Source organism: Platalea leucorodia (assembly GCF_965183815.1).
Source record: "Platalea leucorodia genome assembly, chromosome: 7".
NCBI classification, from domain to species: Eukaryota; Metazoa; Chordata; class Aves; order Pelecaniformes; family Threskiornithidae; genus Platalea; species Platalea leucorodia.
Genome location: NC_138829.1, coordinates 41542584 through 41555868, shown reverse-complemented (window position 1 = coordinate 41555868; position 13285 = coordinate 41542584). Strand labels below are relative to the sequence as shown.

Below are 13285 nucleotides of genomic sequence, written 5' to 3'. Positions count from 1 at the left end.
GCCGCGCCCCCGGCCGCCCGGCGCTCCACGGCGGCGGCCGAGGGGCCCCTCGGTGCCGGGAGGCGCGGGCCCCCGCCGCCCCGCAGGAAGGAGCGCTTCCGAAAGAGCAGGCCGAGCGCTTGCCGCCAAGCAAAACCTGAAATCGAGAGGCGGCGATGGCAACCGAAGGGAAAGAAAAAATTGACGGCTGTGGAGCAGGCGGCGGGGCGGCAGGAGCGACGGGAGCGGTCTTGCAAGGGAGGCCCGGCTTGTCCTGCTGAAGCTGGGAAGAGATGGTACCGAGTAAAGAGCGGGGCATTATGAGAAAATACACTTCTTGCTTGTTTTGAATTAAAGTCATTTATAAGCTAGTAACCCTGGTTTAAAATAGGCCCACAAGAAAGCATTATGAAAATAACTTGAAGGGATCCTTGCATTTCAAAATAATCTAAAGTCAATGGGGCATCTTTTCAAGAAGCCTCTAGTAGAGCCGTGACTCATTCGTGGAAGAACACAAGCCAATTTCGAACCTGAAACTTACCTTGCTATCCGTGATATTTGAAGAGTAATCCACAATTCCTTTTTAAAAATGCAGAACCTAACGGGGTTATAACATACACAGAGTGCTATGATACACGTAATCATTCCTAAAATAAAAAAAAAAGTAAAATCTCCGAGGGACCATGTAATTCTGCATGTTTAAAACAGATGTATTTCACTACTCCACTACACTACAGGAAGATCTATGGGAAAATGAAGTGGCACAAAAGTATCACGCATAAAAGTTAGGTTTTACATAATCATTTTCACACAACTACCGAGTTTCAGTAGGTCGTATGCATGTGAAATGCATCTAAAAGAAGCTGTTTTTAGACCGAAAGTGGTGCCTAACCATTAACCAAATAAAACTATGTTATTTTAAGAGGAAAAAATCCCCCCAAACATGGACATACAGCTGTACCAGACTATCCTCTATTTATGTTATTGACATCAGTTTGGTCCACGATGAAATGTCTTATTAACAATACCTCATACTGCTCACACTGCATGACTGTGTACTAATTTGTAAGTCTGCATGTATGACACCCTATGTTCCTACTCAGGAAAATGTATAGAATATGAATAAGTGTGACCCCATTGTAATATAAAAGCCAACAACTTCCAGTTTTAAGTGTATCCACTTTCTAAAATACCGCTCCTGCAGGCAGCTATCTAGCAACACCATTCAGTAAAAGCATGAAAGGTCTAATGCTTCCCTCTCGGTAACAGGAAAGCATTAGTAGGAAGAAATACGAACTCAGTAAGAAACTAAACGTACTGTTTGGGGCCCTCCCCTGCCCACATTTAAAGCCACAAGCATCTAGCTAGATGGTTATTTTTAGTGCAGGCTCCTGTTTAAAGAGGAGGAAGGAAACGCCCAGAATTAGAAAAAACAAATCAGTATGTGAACAGATTAAGTATTCTAAAAACAAAAAAAGTCTCTTACCAAATTAACAGTAATATAAAAATATATCATTCTTGGTAATGGATCTTACTTGTTCATGGTTTCCCATTTCTTTTCAGTGCATGCTAATGAAAACAATGATACTTTATATTTTGTACTCACGTATTCCAAGTCACACTGAATGGCAGTTATGCAGAATGATTACCAGGAGACTAAGGGCACATGTTGAAGTGTAAAGCCTCATTCCGCAGTAAAGTCCAGATCAATGACTACATCCAGTTCTGTTGTATAAACAGATATTTTTTTCCCCCCCTCTATGCACTATATGTAACTTTTGAAGTACTTTTCTGTCACAGAACAGATCATACTATGGCATGCTGCACTGAACACCCCGTGGCAATATACATCGTTTGCTAACTGATCTCATTCTCAGCATACTCTTTATCTATGCAGTCACTAATATAACACACATGTGTATTAAAATCGCATATTCAGACAGTAAAGTGTTGCAATGTTGGCAAAAAAAGGCTTTTTCTACCCCAAATTTTCCAAGTTTATCTTGAAATAACTCTGTTACTGCATGTTGGAAGAAAAACAGTTAACAAAGGAAAGTTACTTTCTATATTAAGAACCTCTCAGGAGCATGTAATTTGAGTTCTACCCCCCAGCATCACAGACACAAAATATACTGTTATCACTGAGAAGTAATAACACTAATTTGAGTAAGAGGTAAACTTAAGTAAGTAAACACTAGAAGTGACTTTATAAAGCAACATTTTGCATTGTGAAAGAGGAAAATTTGTTGAAGTACTTGCATAAGCCAAGCCAGAGATGCTATAGTGAACGTTCCTTCCTCCTTCCACTACTGAAGAAAACCTCAACTTCTACAAAATTATTTTATTTAATGTCACAACTGCTTCTAAATACTTATTTACCTGGATATTTAACACTCCAGCTTAAATTTTAGATGTCTTCCTCACCCAGATGCCTTCAGTCTCCTTAGGAAAGGAAGAGTACAAGCTTATGTCCAATGCATAAATAATATAATAGATGAATATACAGCTTTAGTTTAGGGCAGAAGAAAATAAGCTTAAGTTTCACAACTTGAGCTTTCACTGAAGAATCTCAACAAGGACGTTAGGCAATCTGTCACACAGATGCAATTGTTGCATTTGTCTTGTCTAACTCCTGCTAACGACAGAGAGAGAATGCCATATTAGCAGGACAAAAAGCACTCATGAAGTTCACTCTCCCTCTTCTCTGTATTGTATACTACAAGCAGAGCAAGTTTTGAATTTATTTAGAATTTGGAGAATTTTTGGTAAATGCTGATGCAAAACTGTATGGGCAGAATGGAGAAGTAATTTCTTAGGGTAACATCAAGTTGCAGAAAAAAAAAGAGGAAGGTTGCAGCATATAAGTACGTAAAACAAAACATTCTCATGCAAACTCAAGCACAACATAAAAGTAACATCTAAGCATTACACGCCAAGTTAAAAAAAGAACATTTTGTGGTGTGTAGTATTACAGGGATGAGAAAGAACATATTGGGATCACATCTGCATTTGCAGGCTTCTAGTCACCTGACATAAAGCAGGAGGTAGTTTTAAAAGAAACCCACCCCTAATTTGTGAACACTCGATTCAGAAAGCAGGGTTAAATACAACTGCATGCTGCACAAGACTCCAAAAGAATGTCAGCCCTTAAATCAAATATATACATTTTTAATATCTGAAATATTTACATGGTGGAACCTTTACACGATCCCGTTTGTTAAGAACAGTGTTTTCAAGTGTCCTCTCCAGATACAAAGAACTAGTAACTCAAGGTCATAGTTATGTTTTCTGAACAGGTCAACCTGTATCCTTCAGTTAAATACAATATAGAGATACTAGAACACCTTTACTTAATTTGTTTGCTATTAAGAATTGTGTTTAAAAATTAAAAATGTTTTTGAGACAGTTTGCTCCCTGGAACACAGTCCTCCTGCAATCAAAACAGCTCATAGCACATTATCGATTTGTCTTCTTACCCAGGTATGAGATAAAAAATGCAGTTTACAGTACATCTCATCATTTATACCATATCAACCTATTTATAAAAACCCATACAAACAAGGCAGGAAAATATCACCTTCTTTTTGTGGACAACAGACTGCTTACAGTAGAAAACAAAAGTTGGGTCCAGTTTAACAGTATGGATAAAAACAAGACTTCGGCATTGTTTGAAAATTTATGGTTCAGTTTTTGTCAACTGCTATGGTCAGTTACATCCAAACAGGTATTTTTTTTCTAAATACTAAAAAAATGTTTTTTAAAATAATTTCTTTTAAAAAAAATTTGTCTGATTATTCTGGAGACAGAAGGGATAATAGGGAAGGGCTAAAATGAAATTCTGCAGAAGATATCCTAGGTTTAAAAAAAAAAAAATCATCAAATAGCACTTACTGAATTGAGGTCCTGCTCTTGTTTTAACTGAGCAAAGAATAAAAAACTTTCTGCAATTTGCACTTTCTAGGAAAGATGCAGAGCATCTGCAGGAGACTAAGCTCCCAGCTTCGTTAGTAATTCTAAATGGGCAACAAAGTACCAAGACTGCTGCGGGTTCACATTAGAATGAAAAGTCTGAGGGAACTCCTTTTCCAGAGTCAGATAAGGGGACCAAATGAACACACAAAGCTGTTCCGTGAAAGCAGCTCAAGCCACTTACTTTTAAATTGTATTCTGATTGTTCCTTAAATAAAAAGAGGGAGAGTATGCAAAAAAAAAAAAGCGCTGACAAATTTGCAGTAAAATAATTTGTCTTCATCTGTAACTGATATAGTTCCACACTAAGTGCAAATGTTTTGCAAAACAGGGGCTTTTTTTTTTTTTTTTCCCCTTAATATTTACAAGAATCAGAGTAACATAACAAAATTACCAGAGAGCGTGTACAGTAGCTGCAGCTTGTAAAACATACCGGTAATTGTACCTTGTGAATTATAAAGAGAACCAATGCAGGATTCAGATAACTAACTGAGAAGGGTAAAGGGGGCCTCAGAGCAGAGGACAAAAAAATTCACATTTTCTACATAAAAAAATACAGGTCTCAAGTCTCTGAGAACAGAGAAAATTCAAAGTCTTTGAATGATGGAAAAAAAAAAAAAGCCCAAAATTGAAATGGAACCCTAGAAGCAAGGAGAGTGCTTTATTTCACTAGACCAATCTTCTTCGCTTCTGTCTCGTATATCAACAACCTCCACATTTTGACTATGAAAACTTCAGCTTCTTCATCTAGTACCTGTAGGAAATACACATTTTATAGATTATTTTTTTAGGTTAGGCATTCCAGTTATAAAAACTAATTCTAGACACATCAGAAATACAAAGTGGAGGTAGTGTAATCCAAGTTAAGCCTTTGAACGAGGCAGTGGATAAAACTTCAGTGCATTTGTCTGTCCTGCACTTACCACCTGACTTGACTGGGCTTTAACGATATACTTGTATAATGCAGCTGTTGGGCACTGAGAGATTAAAGTACCAGTATCCTAGTCTCCAAAAGTGGCTTGGAAAGAGGCAAAAAATGCCAGGCTTGGGAAGAATGCAAGAACAGGACATACACATGTGGTATTCTCCCTTAATTCTCTCCTAGTCTCTGCTCATTTTCAGCTTGGAACTTCCTTAGATAATTTATTAAGTAATCCCTCGATGGATTTCTCTTCCTTGAACTTATTATCCAGGCTGTTCTTAAATCCATGCAAACTTTTAGCATGCACAATACCTCTCAGGAAGTTCCCTAGGTCACCTACTAGTCACAACAAGAACAACCTACTACCTCCTGCTATGAATCTGGCTTCTACCAACTTTGCCTCCAAGTTTCCTTATTGGAAGAGAGTGAACAATGAGTTTTTATTCACCTTTCAGTGTATGAAAACATGGTGAAACAGTAGCATTATTTCAAAAAGTTTCTATCTTCCAACACCAGGCAAAAAAATCTTTTACTCTTCTAGAGAAAAATCACCTTTTGCTCATTAATTAGGAACAGACCTATTAAACTACTAATTATAAAAATCTAGTTACAAGAATGAGACGGAATAAAAGTTTATATTTCTGATGCAGTTCTGTTATTGTTGATTCTTACCTCTACTGTTAGGGACAGAATCTTTGTTCCACACTTCTGAATACTGAGAAATTCTGAACAGAGATCAGTAATTTCTACCTAGATGCTCCAACTGCAAAATCATGCCTGTGCTAGCATGATCTATTTAATCAAAACAGCTTTCATATCTAATGCACGTCTTCTATGCATGTTCTATGAACACCAAATATGTCTGTTACGGACTCCTATTTCACACAATTGACTATTAGCTTCAGTATAATGTAGGAGGTGTATCAGTTACACAATTTCTGCTTACCATGGCAACATCATCCAGTATGCTCTGTGGCGAGCTGTGAGCCATAACCTGAAAGAAAGAAACGTTTTTAGACTGAAAACTCAGAGTAAATCATATAAACATCTTTGGACAAAAGCCAGTTACTTCTAAAGGATTTTGAACACTTTGCACATGCAAAAAGGATGTCCTGTTAATTAGTTCCCAGCATTAGCCAGGGCAAAAATTACTACTAAACAACATCAGATTCCATCATAGTGAGTGCTAGTTTATGGCTAGTTACTGAGGAACAAGTTCCAGGAAGCTCCAGAGATTCAACAGGTTCTGTATTTGCTGGCTATTCTTGCATCTCCAATTAAGCTGTCCCAATTTCAGGAATGAGCTCTCCTTCCTTCAACAATGAATTCCTAATGGAATACCAAGACAAAATTCTCCCTGTATCACTCTTCATAACTGAATTTTTCATCTGCCTGTTTCAAATTATTTTTTTCAGAACCAAATAAGTTGTCTTTCAATACTAGAAAACTACATTTATTTCTTACATATATATAATTTAAGCTTGGCAAATATTAAACTTCTGCTTTTCACTTTCTACTAACCACCTGTGCCACAAAACTATCACTTGCTTTGCCTCTCATACAGTAGCCCTAAAAGATAAACTGAGACAAGCCATTATGAACTTGAGTACCATGAAAGCTGAAATGAGTTTTTGAAACTCCCTGTTGATGAAAAGCCATAGAGTTGTCATAACAGATTTAAAGGCAAGTTACTAGAGTTTAGTAACAAGTCATGCAATGGCTAAAAGGTATAGCAGAATGACTTCTAAGGCTAACTCTAAAACCTTAGTATTTGCTTACTACTAAAGCAACAACAGCATCTAAAAAGCTTTTTAAAAAGTTAATCTAGTTAATCAAAAAATGTACGTAAAATCAAGCTACTGGCTTTTTTCCCCGATTTCACACAAATCCTATTTTTAAGTTAAAAATGTTAATAGTCAATGAGGTATTAACTCTGCAATCTAATGATAAAACTATCAGTTAAAACAGCTGCTCTTGTCAACTGCTCATTTCTTCAATCCAGTTCCATACATTTATCTAACAGATAACAGAGAGCATCTAGCACGTACATATTGTGCGCAAGCGTTAAAGGAGGTAACTTGTAGAACACTAGGGTACATATTGATTCCAAGTACACCGTCTCTGCTGACCAATATCATTGATTACAGAGAAGCTAAGAACAGACTGCCTTCAAATACAGATACTGCAGTCATCACTGCAGCTTAAATAGAGAGCAAAACTCAGACTTCACAAAGGAATTGGAAGATATTAACCTTAGAACAAACAAAGTCAACTAGCGTGGCTTCTTCTTCACCAATATATTCTATTATTTTCTTGTTGATCCACGGTCTAATTCGACGTTCCATTAGTGTCTGGGGAGGGGGGGGAAAAAAAAAAAAAAACAACACATAATTTCCATAAACTTTACTGTCTTGAAACAATACCGCCAGATAAACAGCCAGAAGACCCAAACAACTATTTAGCAAAAGATACATTTTGTTATCAATGAGATAACCCTTAGTGATTTGGCATCTGCAAGTGTTTCTGACAGCCATTCAAACATGTTTTTACAGGACCTTTTTTCCCCCCTGTCCATAAAACTGTTAGACAATTTGTAGCAACAATTCAGGAGACCAAACAAAAATAAGCAGGCATACTTCAGAATAAGTATTATACATGGACAATAAATACAGTACTTAAGTTTGATTTCCATTTGATAATGATGCTTCAATCCACTGGGGTCCCAGGAACATTGGTTTTCTATTCAATTCCATAGTTTGTTTGGAAAAATTATGCTTTTTTGTGAATGGTTAAAAGAAATAAACTTACTGAATCCACAATTGACCAGTCAAGAGGATAAGCAAAGAGCTCTGGTTTTGCTGTGGGAATCTTCTCAATGAGACTCTTAATATGTTTGCGTTTTTCTTCTGTATTGACACTGCCTTTGATATTGCTTTTATCTTCTTCTCCATAATCCAGGGGGACAAGTTTCCTTTTCCGGGGCACATCATCACTGTCTTCATCATCAAATTTATTGAAAACACTATCCACAGCAAGCTTCTTCCTTTTAACAGCATTGGGCTGATTAGGACTATTGCAGGCACCTACAACCCAAAAGACAGAATAACATATTCATAAACTGCAACTGAAGCTAGTTTGCTCTTCACACATTTCTTGAGGTATATCGGTTTATATGCTATATAAATGTCGGTGAATGCCTAACATCAGCATTTTAATCTCTCAAACTCGGTTATAAAATTGGCAAAAGAGGTAAAGATCTCAAACTCAGTTTGTTTGAGACTTTTGAAAAGTAGGGTCGTCTTTCTTTGTTCTGAAACCAATTAGCACCCTCACTGAGGGAGGACTACAGCATGAGTTCAAATCTTAGCAGAGGCAGAGCACAGAAATGAAAGGTTGCAATGAATCTAGCTGCAGGAAAAGTGTTAATCAGTTAGCCTAATACCATACAGTCTCTCCTCATTCAAGATCTAACACAGTGTGAGCTCAAACTGCAGCCCCAGTATAATTTAATCAAAATAATAAATGCACAAACCTTCTGGAATACAAATATCCTTAGTTCTGCTGCTCAGAATAATTTTTTTTTTTTAAAACACCAGAAAATTGCTAAAGTATTAAGGAACTCTACACTCATGTTCCATTTGCAATTGTCATCAATTCACTGTGCTACTCTAAGAGGAAGAAAAAAAAAAAAATCTAATTTTCAGTTTTTTCCTTTTAAAAGGGTCTTTGTGAATAAATATAAGAAGTATCTAGGGCTTAAACCTAACACATACTTACATCAATGAAAAGTAGCAATGAGTTTTAAAAGAGATATTTAGAAATCTATTAAGCTGAAAAAGCATGTGGAAATAGCTAATCCCAGCTCAGAGCACCCCTTAAAAAATTAAGCCTTGAGGATGCCAAAACTTCCCTCTGTTTTTCCCTTCCAGATTTTGGAAGAAGAGAGATCTATAAAAGGTATCTTCTGGAGAGAAGAAATCAAGCAGAGCATCTGGATAGCAAAAACTTGATATGTCAAAACATGCAATATATTTGGAAAACTGTGTGGCTACTCAGCTTGGCATTTTTTCATTCTGATCCCATATGGAACGTTAAGATAAAATGTAAACTTGCCCAATTTGAGGCTAAGTCCTATTTTGGGCCGATGCTCCTCCGGCTGCTGTTGATCAGGTGAATTTTCATGAGGGATAATAATGCCACAGGGAGATTCATCACCAGGTGTGTTAGGGGTTGCATTTCCACTAGCAGAAGAAACAGACGGGGCAGAACTAATGGGTCGTAAAGTTGGTTTAAGGCAGGGCTTTTGTTCAGGCTCCTCCTCCTCTTCCTCTGGCTCTTCTCTTTTTTCCTCTTTTTCCGCCTTTTCTTCCTCTTCCTCCTCAGACTCTGGCTCTTGTTTTATTTGTGGCTGCCTACGCCGCTCAGCCTCCTGCTCCATCTACAATGAAACAGACAATTAGCAAAAAAGCAGCTTTCTCAAAAACAGCGCTGTTTGAAAAGAATCTAAAGATCCTTTGTTTCCTAAAGAAGTCTCTGTTAGTCAAGAACAAATACATGCAACTACTGCCATTATAATCAGAATTACTGATTAATCCAAATTTGTTTTTGAACTCCATCCAAGCATAGATCTGGAAAGTTATTTTTTGTTTCCCGTGTTTTTACTGCTTATCTGAACTTCTTTTTAAGAAAAAGTGAACAGACCAAATATTAACTATCAGCTCTCTTACACAATTTTGCTCAATACTACCAGAATACCAAGGGCTCTTTTTTTTCCTGTCAGACCAACAGCTACTTACCCTCTGGAGTTCTGCATCTGGATCTGGATGTCCTTCTGCGAGAAGGCGCTGCCTAATTTCTTCTAATTCTTCCTTTTCCCTTTTCCTATCCCGTTCATCTGCTTCCATCTCTTTCTCCCTGTCTCGTAGCCTCTTCTGAAGAGCACTACCCCTACAAAAGATACGGATTTTGTACTTCAAAGAACATTCCAATGAGAACCTTTTACCACAATACAAGAAATACCTGACACACATATATCTCCCACTAAATGAAAATAAGATTCATAAGAGCATCTGGTGTGCTCTATTTTTGTAACAGAGAAATCTAAGATACCAGTTCCCTACATTACTATACAGAATTTACCCCATCACATTAAAACAGATGTAGAGAATGTGACTGCCAATCTTCTTAGAAAAGAGTCAAATTATTTTATAGGTTTTTCACTTGACAAGAACCAGTTCTGCTAAATTAGTTTGATGCAAATTTTAGTTAGTCCCATGCTGAAGGATCTTCCCCATCCTTTACAGAGTTAATGAGCTTGTTCTTCATACAATTTACAGCTTCCTTATAGTGAATTTTTTGAGAGGCATGCTTGATCCTTTCTCTCCACCCCCACCACCTTATCTTGGCATTACACTGACCTCTGCTCCACCTCACCCACAAGTTAAGTCATAGGAAGGAGCAGCTACTCCCAAGCATTAACAAGTAGCAGCAAGGAATTTCCCTTTTCCCTCTAGCACTTATCAAGTGACACTGAAATGATTTAGATAGTCATATGACCCTTACATCGCCACATAATCACTCAAATATAAACTCCATAAGCCTCTGCCAACAAACCCCACAATTGTGTTAAAATGAACAGTGAAGATTTTATTGTTAGGGATCAAAGACATACCTATAGTATTTTGGATCATCTCTGTCATCATCATAATCCTCTAAGAATTCTTTTAACCGTTTGGCTTCTTTTGCCTGCAAGAAATTGAAACATAAGTAATGTTATAAAATGATTCCTGGTTTTCTTTCTAAGAGTTTAAAATTTAGTAATATTATTAGTAAGTTAATTTAAAATCTACTATGCTTCAAACTAAAAATACAGAGTTTTCCAGACAGAAAATGGAGAGGTTTAGAATTGCATCCTCTTCCAGGGATCTGTCACCTTGCTATCGTATGTTCAATAGCAGATAGTACATCCACTAGGTCCACTGGGATCATGTCTCTGATTTGCAGACTACTGTTCTGTTATTAGCATTTCAAAGGGTGTTTAAATATACCCCACCCCTCCTTTTTTTACCTCACAAAAGAAGAGGATCAAAGTTCCTGTTCTTCAAATCCATAAGTCTGGTATTGGATATTTTAACATGGCAGCTTAAGTGTACTTTATCAGTACTGTTTTGTTTCAAGAGCTGTGCTTCTTAAAAAAGATTTAGTTATGCACAGAAACAAATCTAATGGATACTTCTAGAATAAGCACTCTCCTGCTGTGTTACTAATCCAAACCATGTGGCACTGTATTAATGCACAGGCCTAAAACTTAAGGGGGCGAGTGGGATAGAGAGGAGATTTCCCCCCCGCCCCGATAAAATGAAAAAGAAAAAAAAAAAATAAAGCAGTTCTTTGAAGAGAATATAAATAAGGACATTCTAACCTGTATCTAAGCAATATCTTTAAGCCAACAGTAAGGTATTTCTATGCTAATGACTTCGAGAAACAAATTATGATTATGGTTGTAAAGTCAGCACAAAATTTAACACTGCTCTCTACAACTGCCATCCATAGCCAGCATCCAGGAGGATCATGAACAGAAAATATCCTTGAGTCATTCTCAAACATTTTTCCCCCCTCAAGCATTTAGGGGGAAAAGTTAGATTTCACGTAAAACAATGTATTTTCTAATTTTCTATTCTTTTATCCTGTGTCTCTTAGCATATTTTGCTTTGAAGCAATTCCCAATACATCTCCTACTTAGAACTCTCTCACATCTTCTCTCCTTTTCTGGGAGAATTATGAAGTGAAATAACACCACCGTAATTTAAAATAACTTCTTTATGCTTTAGCACAAAACTATGAGTATCTATCTGCCAAAGGTGTCTTTTCAGACAAAACTTCCAAGTGTTACATTGATAACTGTGATAATTTCACAACTAATGAACTAAACACAGCGATTTACAAAGTGCTTAGATATATTATAGAATATTATAACATACATTATAGAAGGTTCAGGCACATGAGCAGGTTGGAAGTATAAAGACTGGTCTAGTTTCACCTGCATGACACAGAATGTATAGTAGGTTTTGCTACAAATCTGACACAAATACAGGTTACAGATGTAATAGTGCATGACGATCAAACCACAGTATTTTGCACGTGCCTACTTCTCATTCTTTTGCCTTCACAAGATCAAGCCACTAGGCTTGTTTTCCAGACTCTCAATAGTACTCCCACTTATTAGATATCTTCTGTTTCAAGTCTATTAACTCTTTTTTTTTTTTTTTTGTATGAAAACATACACGGTGCTTATACAAAATGAGAGTTCTATCACTATACATAAAGATAGCAGTAGAATGTGCCATTCTAAATGGGACACACAGAACAAGGGAGAAAAATTACAAGTAAAACTATAAGCCTTACCATTTCCCTTCTTCTTTCTTCTTCCCTTTCAGCCTCTTTTTCATATTCTCGACTTTTCTTCCGTTCTCTGATTTCCCAGTTTTTAAGACGCTACAACAGAAGAAAAAACACACACTCCAATCTCAAGAACGTTAAAGAACGGTAGTACTACTTTGAAGTTAGTTTGTATTATTGTTTAAAACCAACTGCTTTAAAATTAAGCAAATTATTCATTTATAATTTAAAATGCAGAAATAAGAAGTCCAAAGTTGTTCTGACAGTGACTTACATATTCTGCCCCAATTCATGTAGTCAAAGGATTAAAAATTTATTTAGGAAAAGGAGAGGGAGAAGGAATGATGTATTTTATAGTGGAAGACTTATTGTAACAATTTTTTCCTTAAGGAACCTTAAAAAATCCCAACCTACCTCTTGATATGCAGCTTCTTTTTCCCGCAGTTTCCTCTCTAGTTTTCGGCGTTCGTAGGCATCTTCTTCATCTTCTTCTCGGTCTCTCTTCTTATCCTTCTCCCGTTCTCGTTCCCGCTCGCGTTCTCTTTCCCGTTCCCGCTCTCGTTCTCTTTCCCTCTCTCGTTCCCGTTCTCTTTCCCGTTCCCGTTCTCTTTCCCTGTCTCTGCTTTTTTCTCTGAAGGAAGGAAGAAGTCCAAAGTTAAGTACAGAGCCTGCCTCTCCACTCAATCAAATGATTTAACTTCAAATGCATAATGGACTATTTATAGCATCTTGCAAGCTATTCTTCTTCTGCAGTTGTACAAGATGATTAGCTGATATAGCAATAGGCATAAATCGATACTTCTAATATATTGAAAAACCCATTTATCTAAAAGTAGTTGTTTGAGCACTAACCGTTAAATAGTGATATTTACGGAAACTAAGTATGAGCACATGAAAATTCTTATCAGACTGTAGTTCTCCATAAATAAGTGACAGCTAAAAACCCCACAAATGAAGGGTATGCTTAATAAATCCTTCATGTTTACATGGCTTACAGACAACTTGAACCCTGCAAGA

General features: G+C 37.0%; 2 protein-coding genes across 2 annotated transcripts in view; both read right to left on the bottom strand.

The window, feature by feature from the left end:
* Positions 1-1635, bottom strand: part of PSEN1 (presenilin 1) — a 41858-nt gene extending 40223 nt beyond the window's left edge. The window contains exons 1-2 of the mRNA XM_082318033.1: positions 1586-1635; positions 521-626 (exon numbers count right to left, since the gene is read on the bottom strand). The gene's annotated coding sequence lies outside the window, so the exon portion shown is untranslated. The remainder of the gene's footprint in view (positions 1-520; positions 627-1585) is intronic.
* A 1174-nt stretch (positions 1636-2809) lies between these two features.
* RBM25 (RNA binding motif protein 25) overlaps positions 2810-13285 on the bottom strand; it is a 34927-nt gene continuing 24451 nt past the window's right edge. Inside the window, exons 11-19 of the mRNA XM_082318029.1 lie at positions 12683-12899; positions 12275-12364; positions 10542-10615; positions 9667-9817; positions 8984-9308; positions 7679-7953; positions 7123-7221; positions 5817-5864; positions 2810-4702 (exon numbers count right to left, since the gene is read on the bottom strand). Coding sequence (XP_082174155.1) covers positions 4610-4702; positions 5817-5864; positions 7123-7221; positions 7679-7953; positions 8984-9308; positions 9667-9817; positions 10542-10615; positions 12275-12364; positions 12683-12899 — 1372 coding nt within the window. The 3' untranslated portion in view covers positions 2810-4609. The remainder of the gene's footprint in view (positions 4703-5816; positions 5865-7122; positions 7222-7678; positions 7954-8983; positions 9309-9666; positions 9818-10541; positions 10616-12274; positions 12365-12682; positions 12900-13285) is intronic.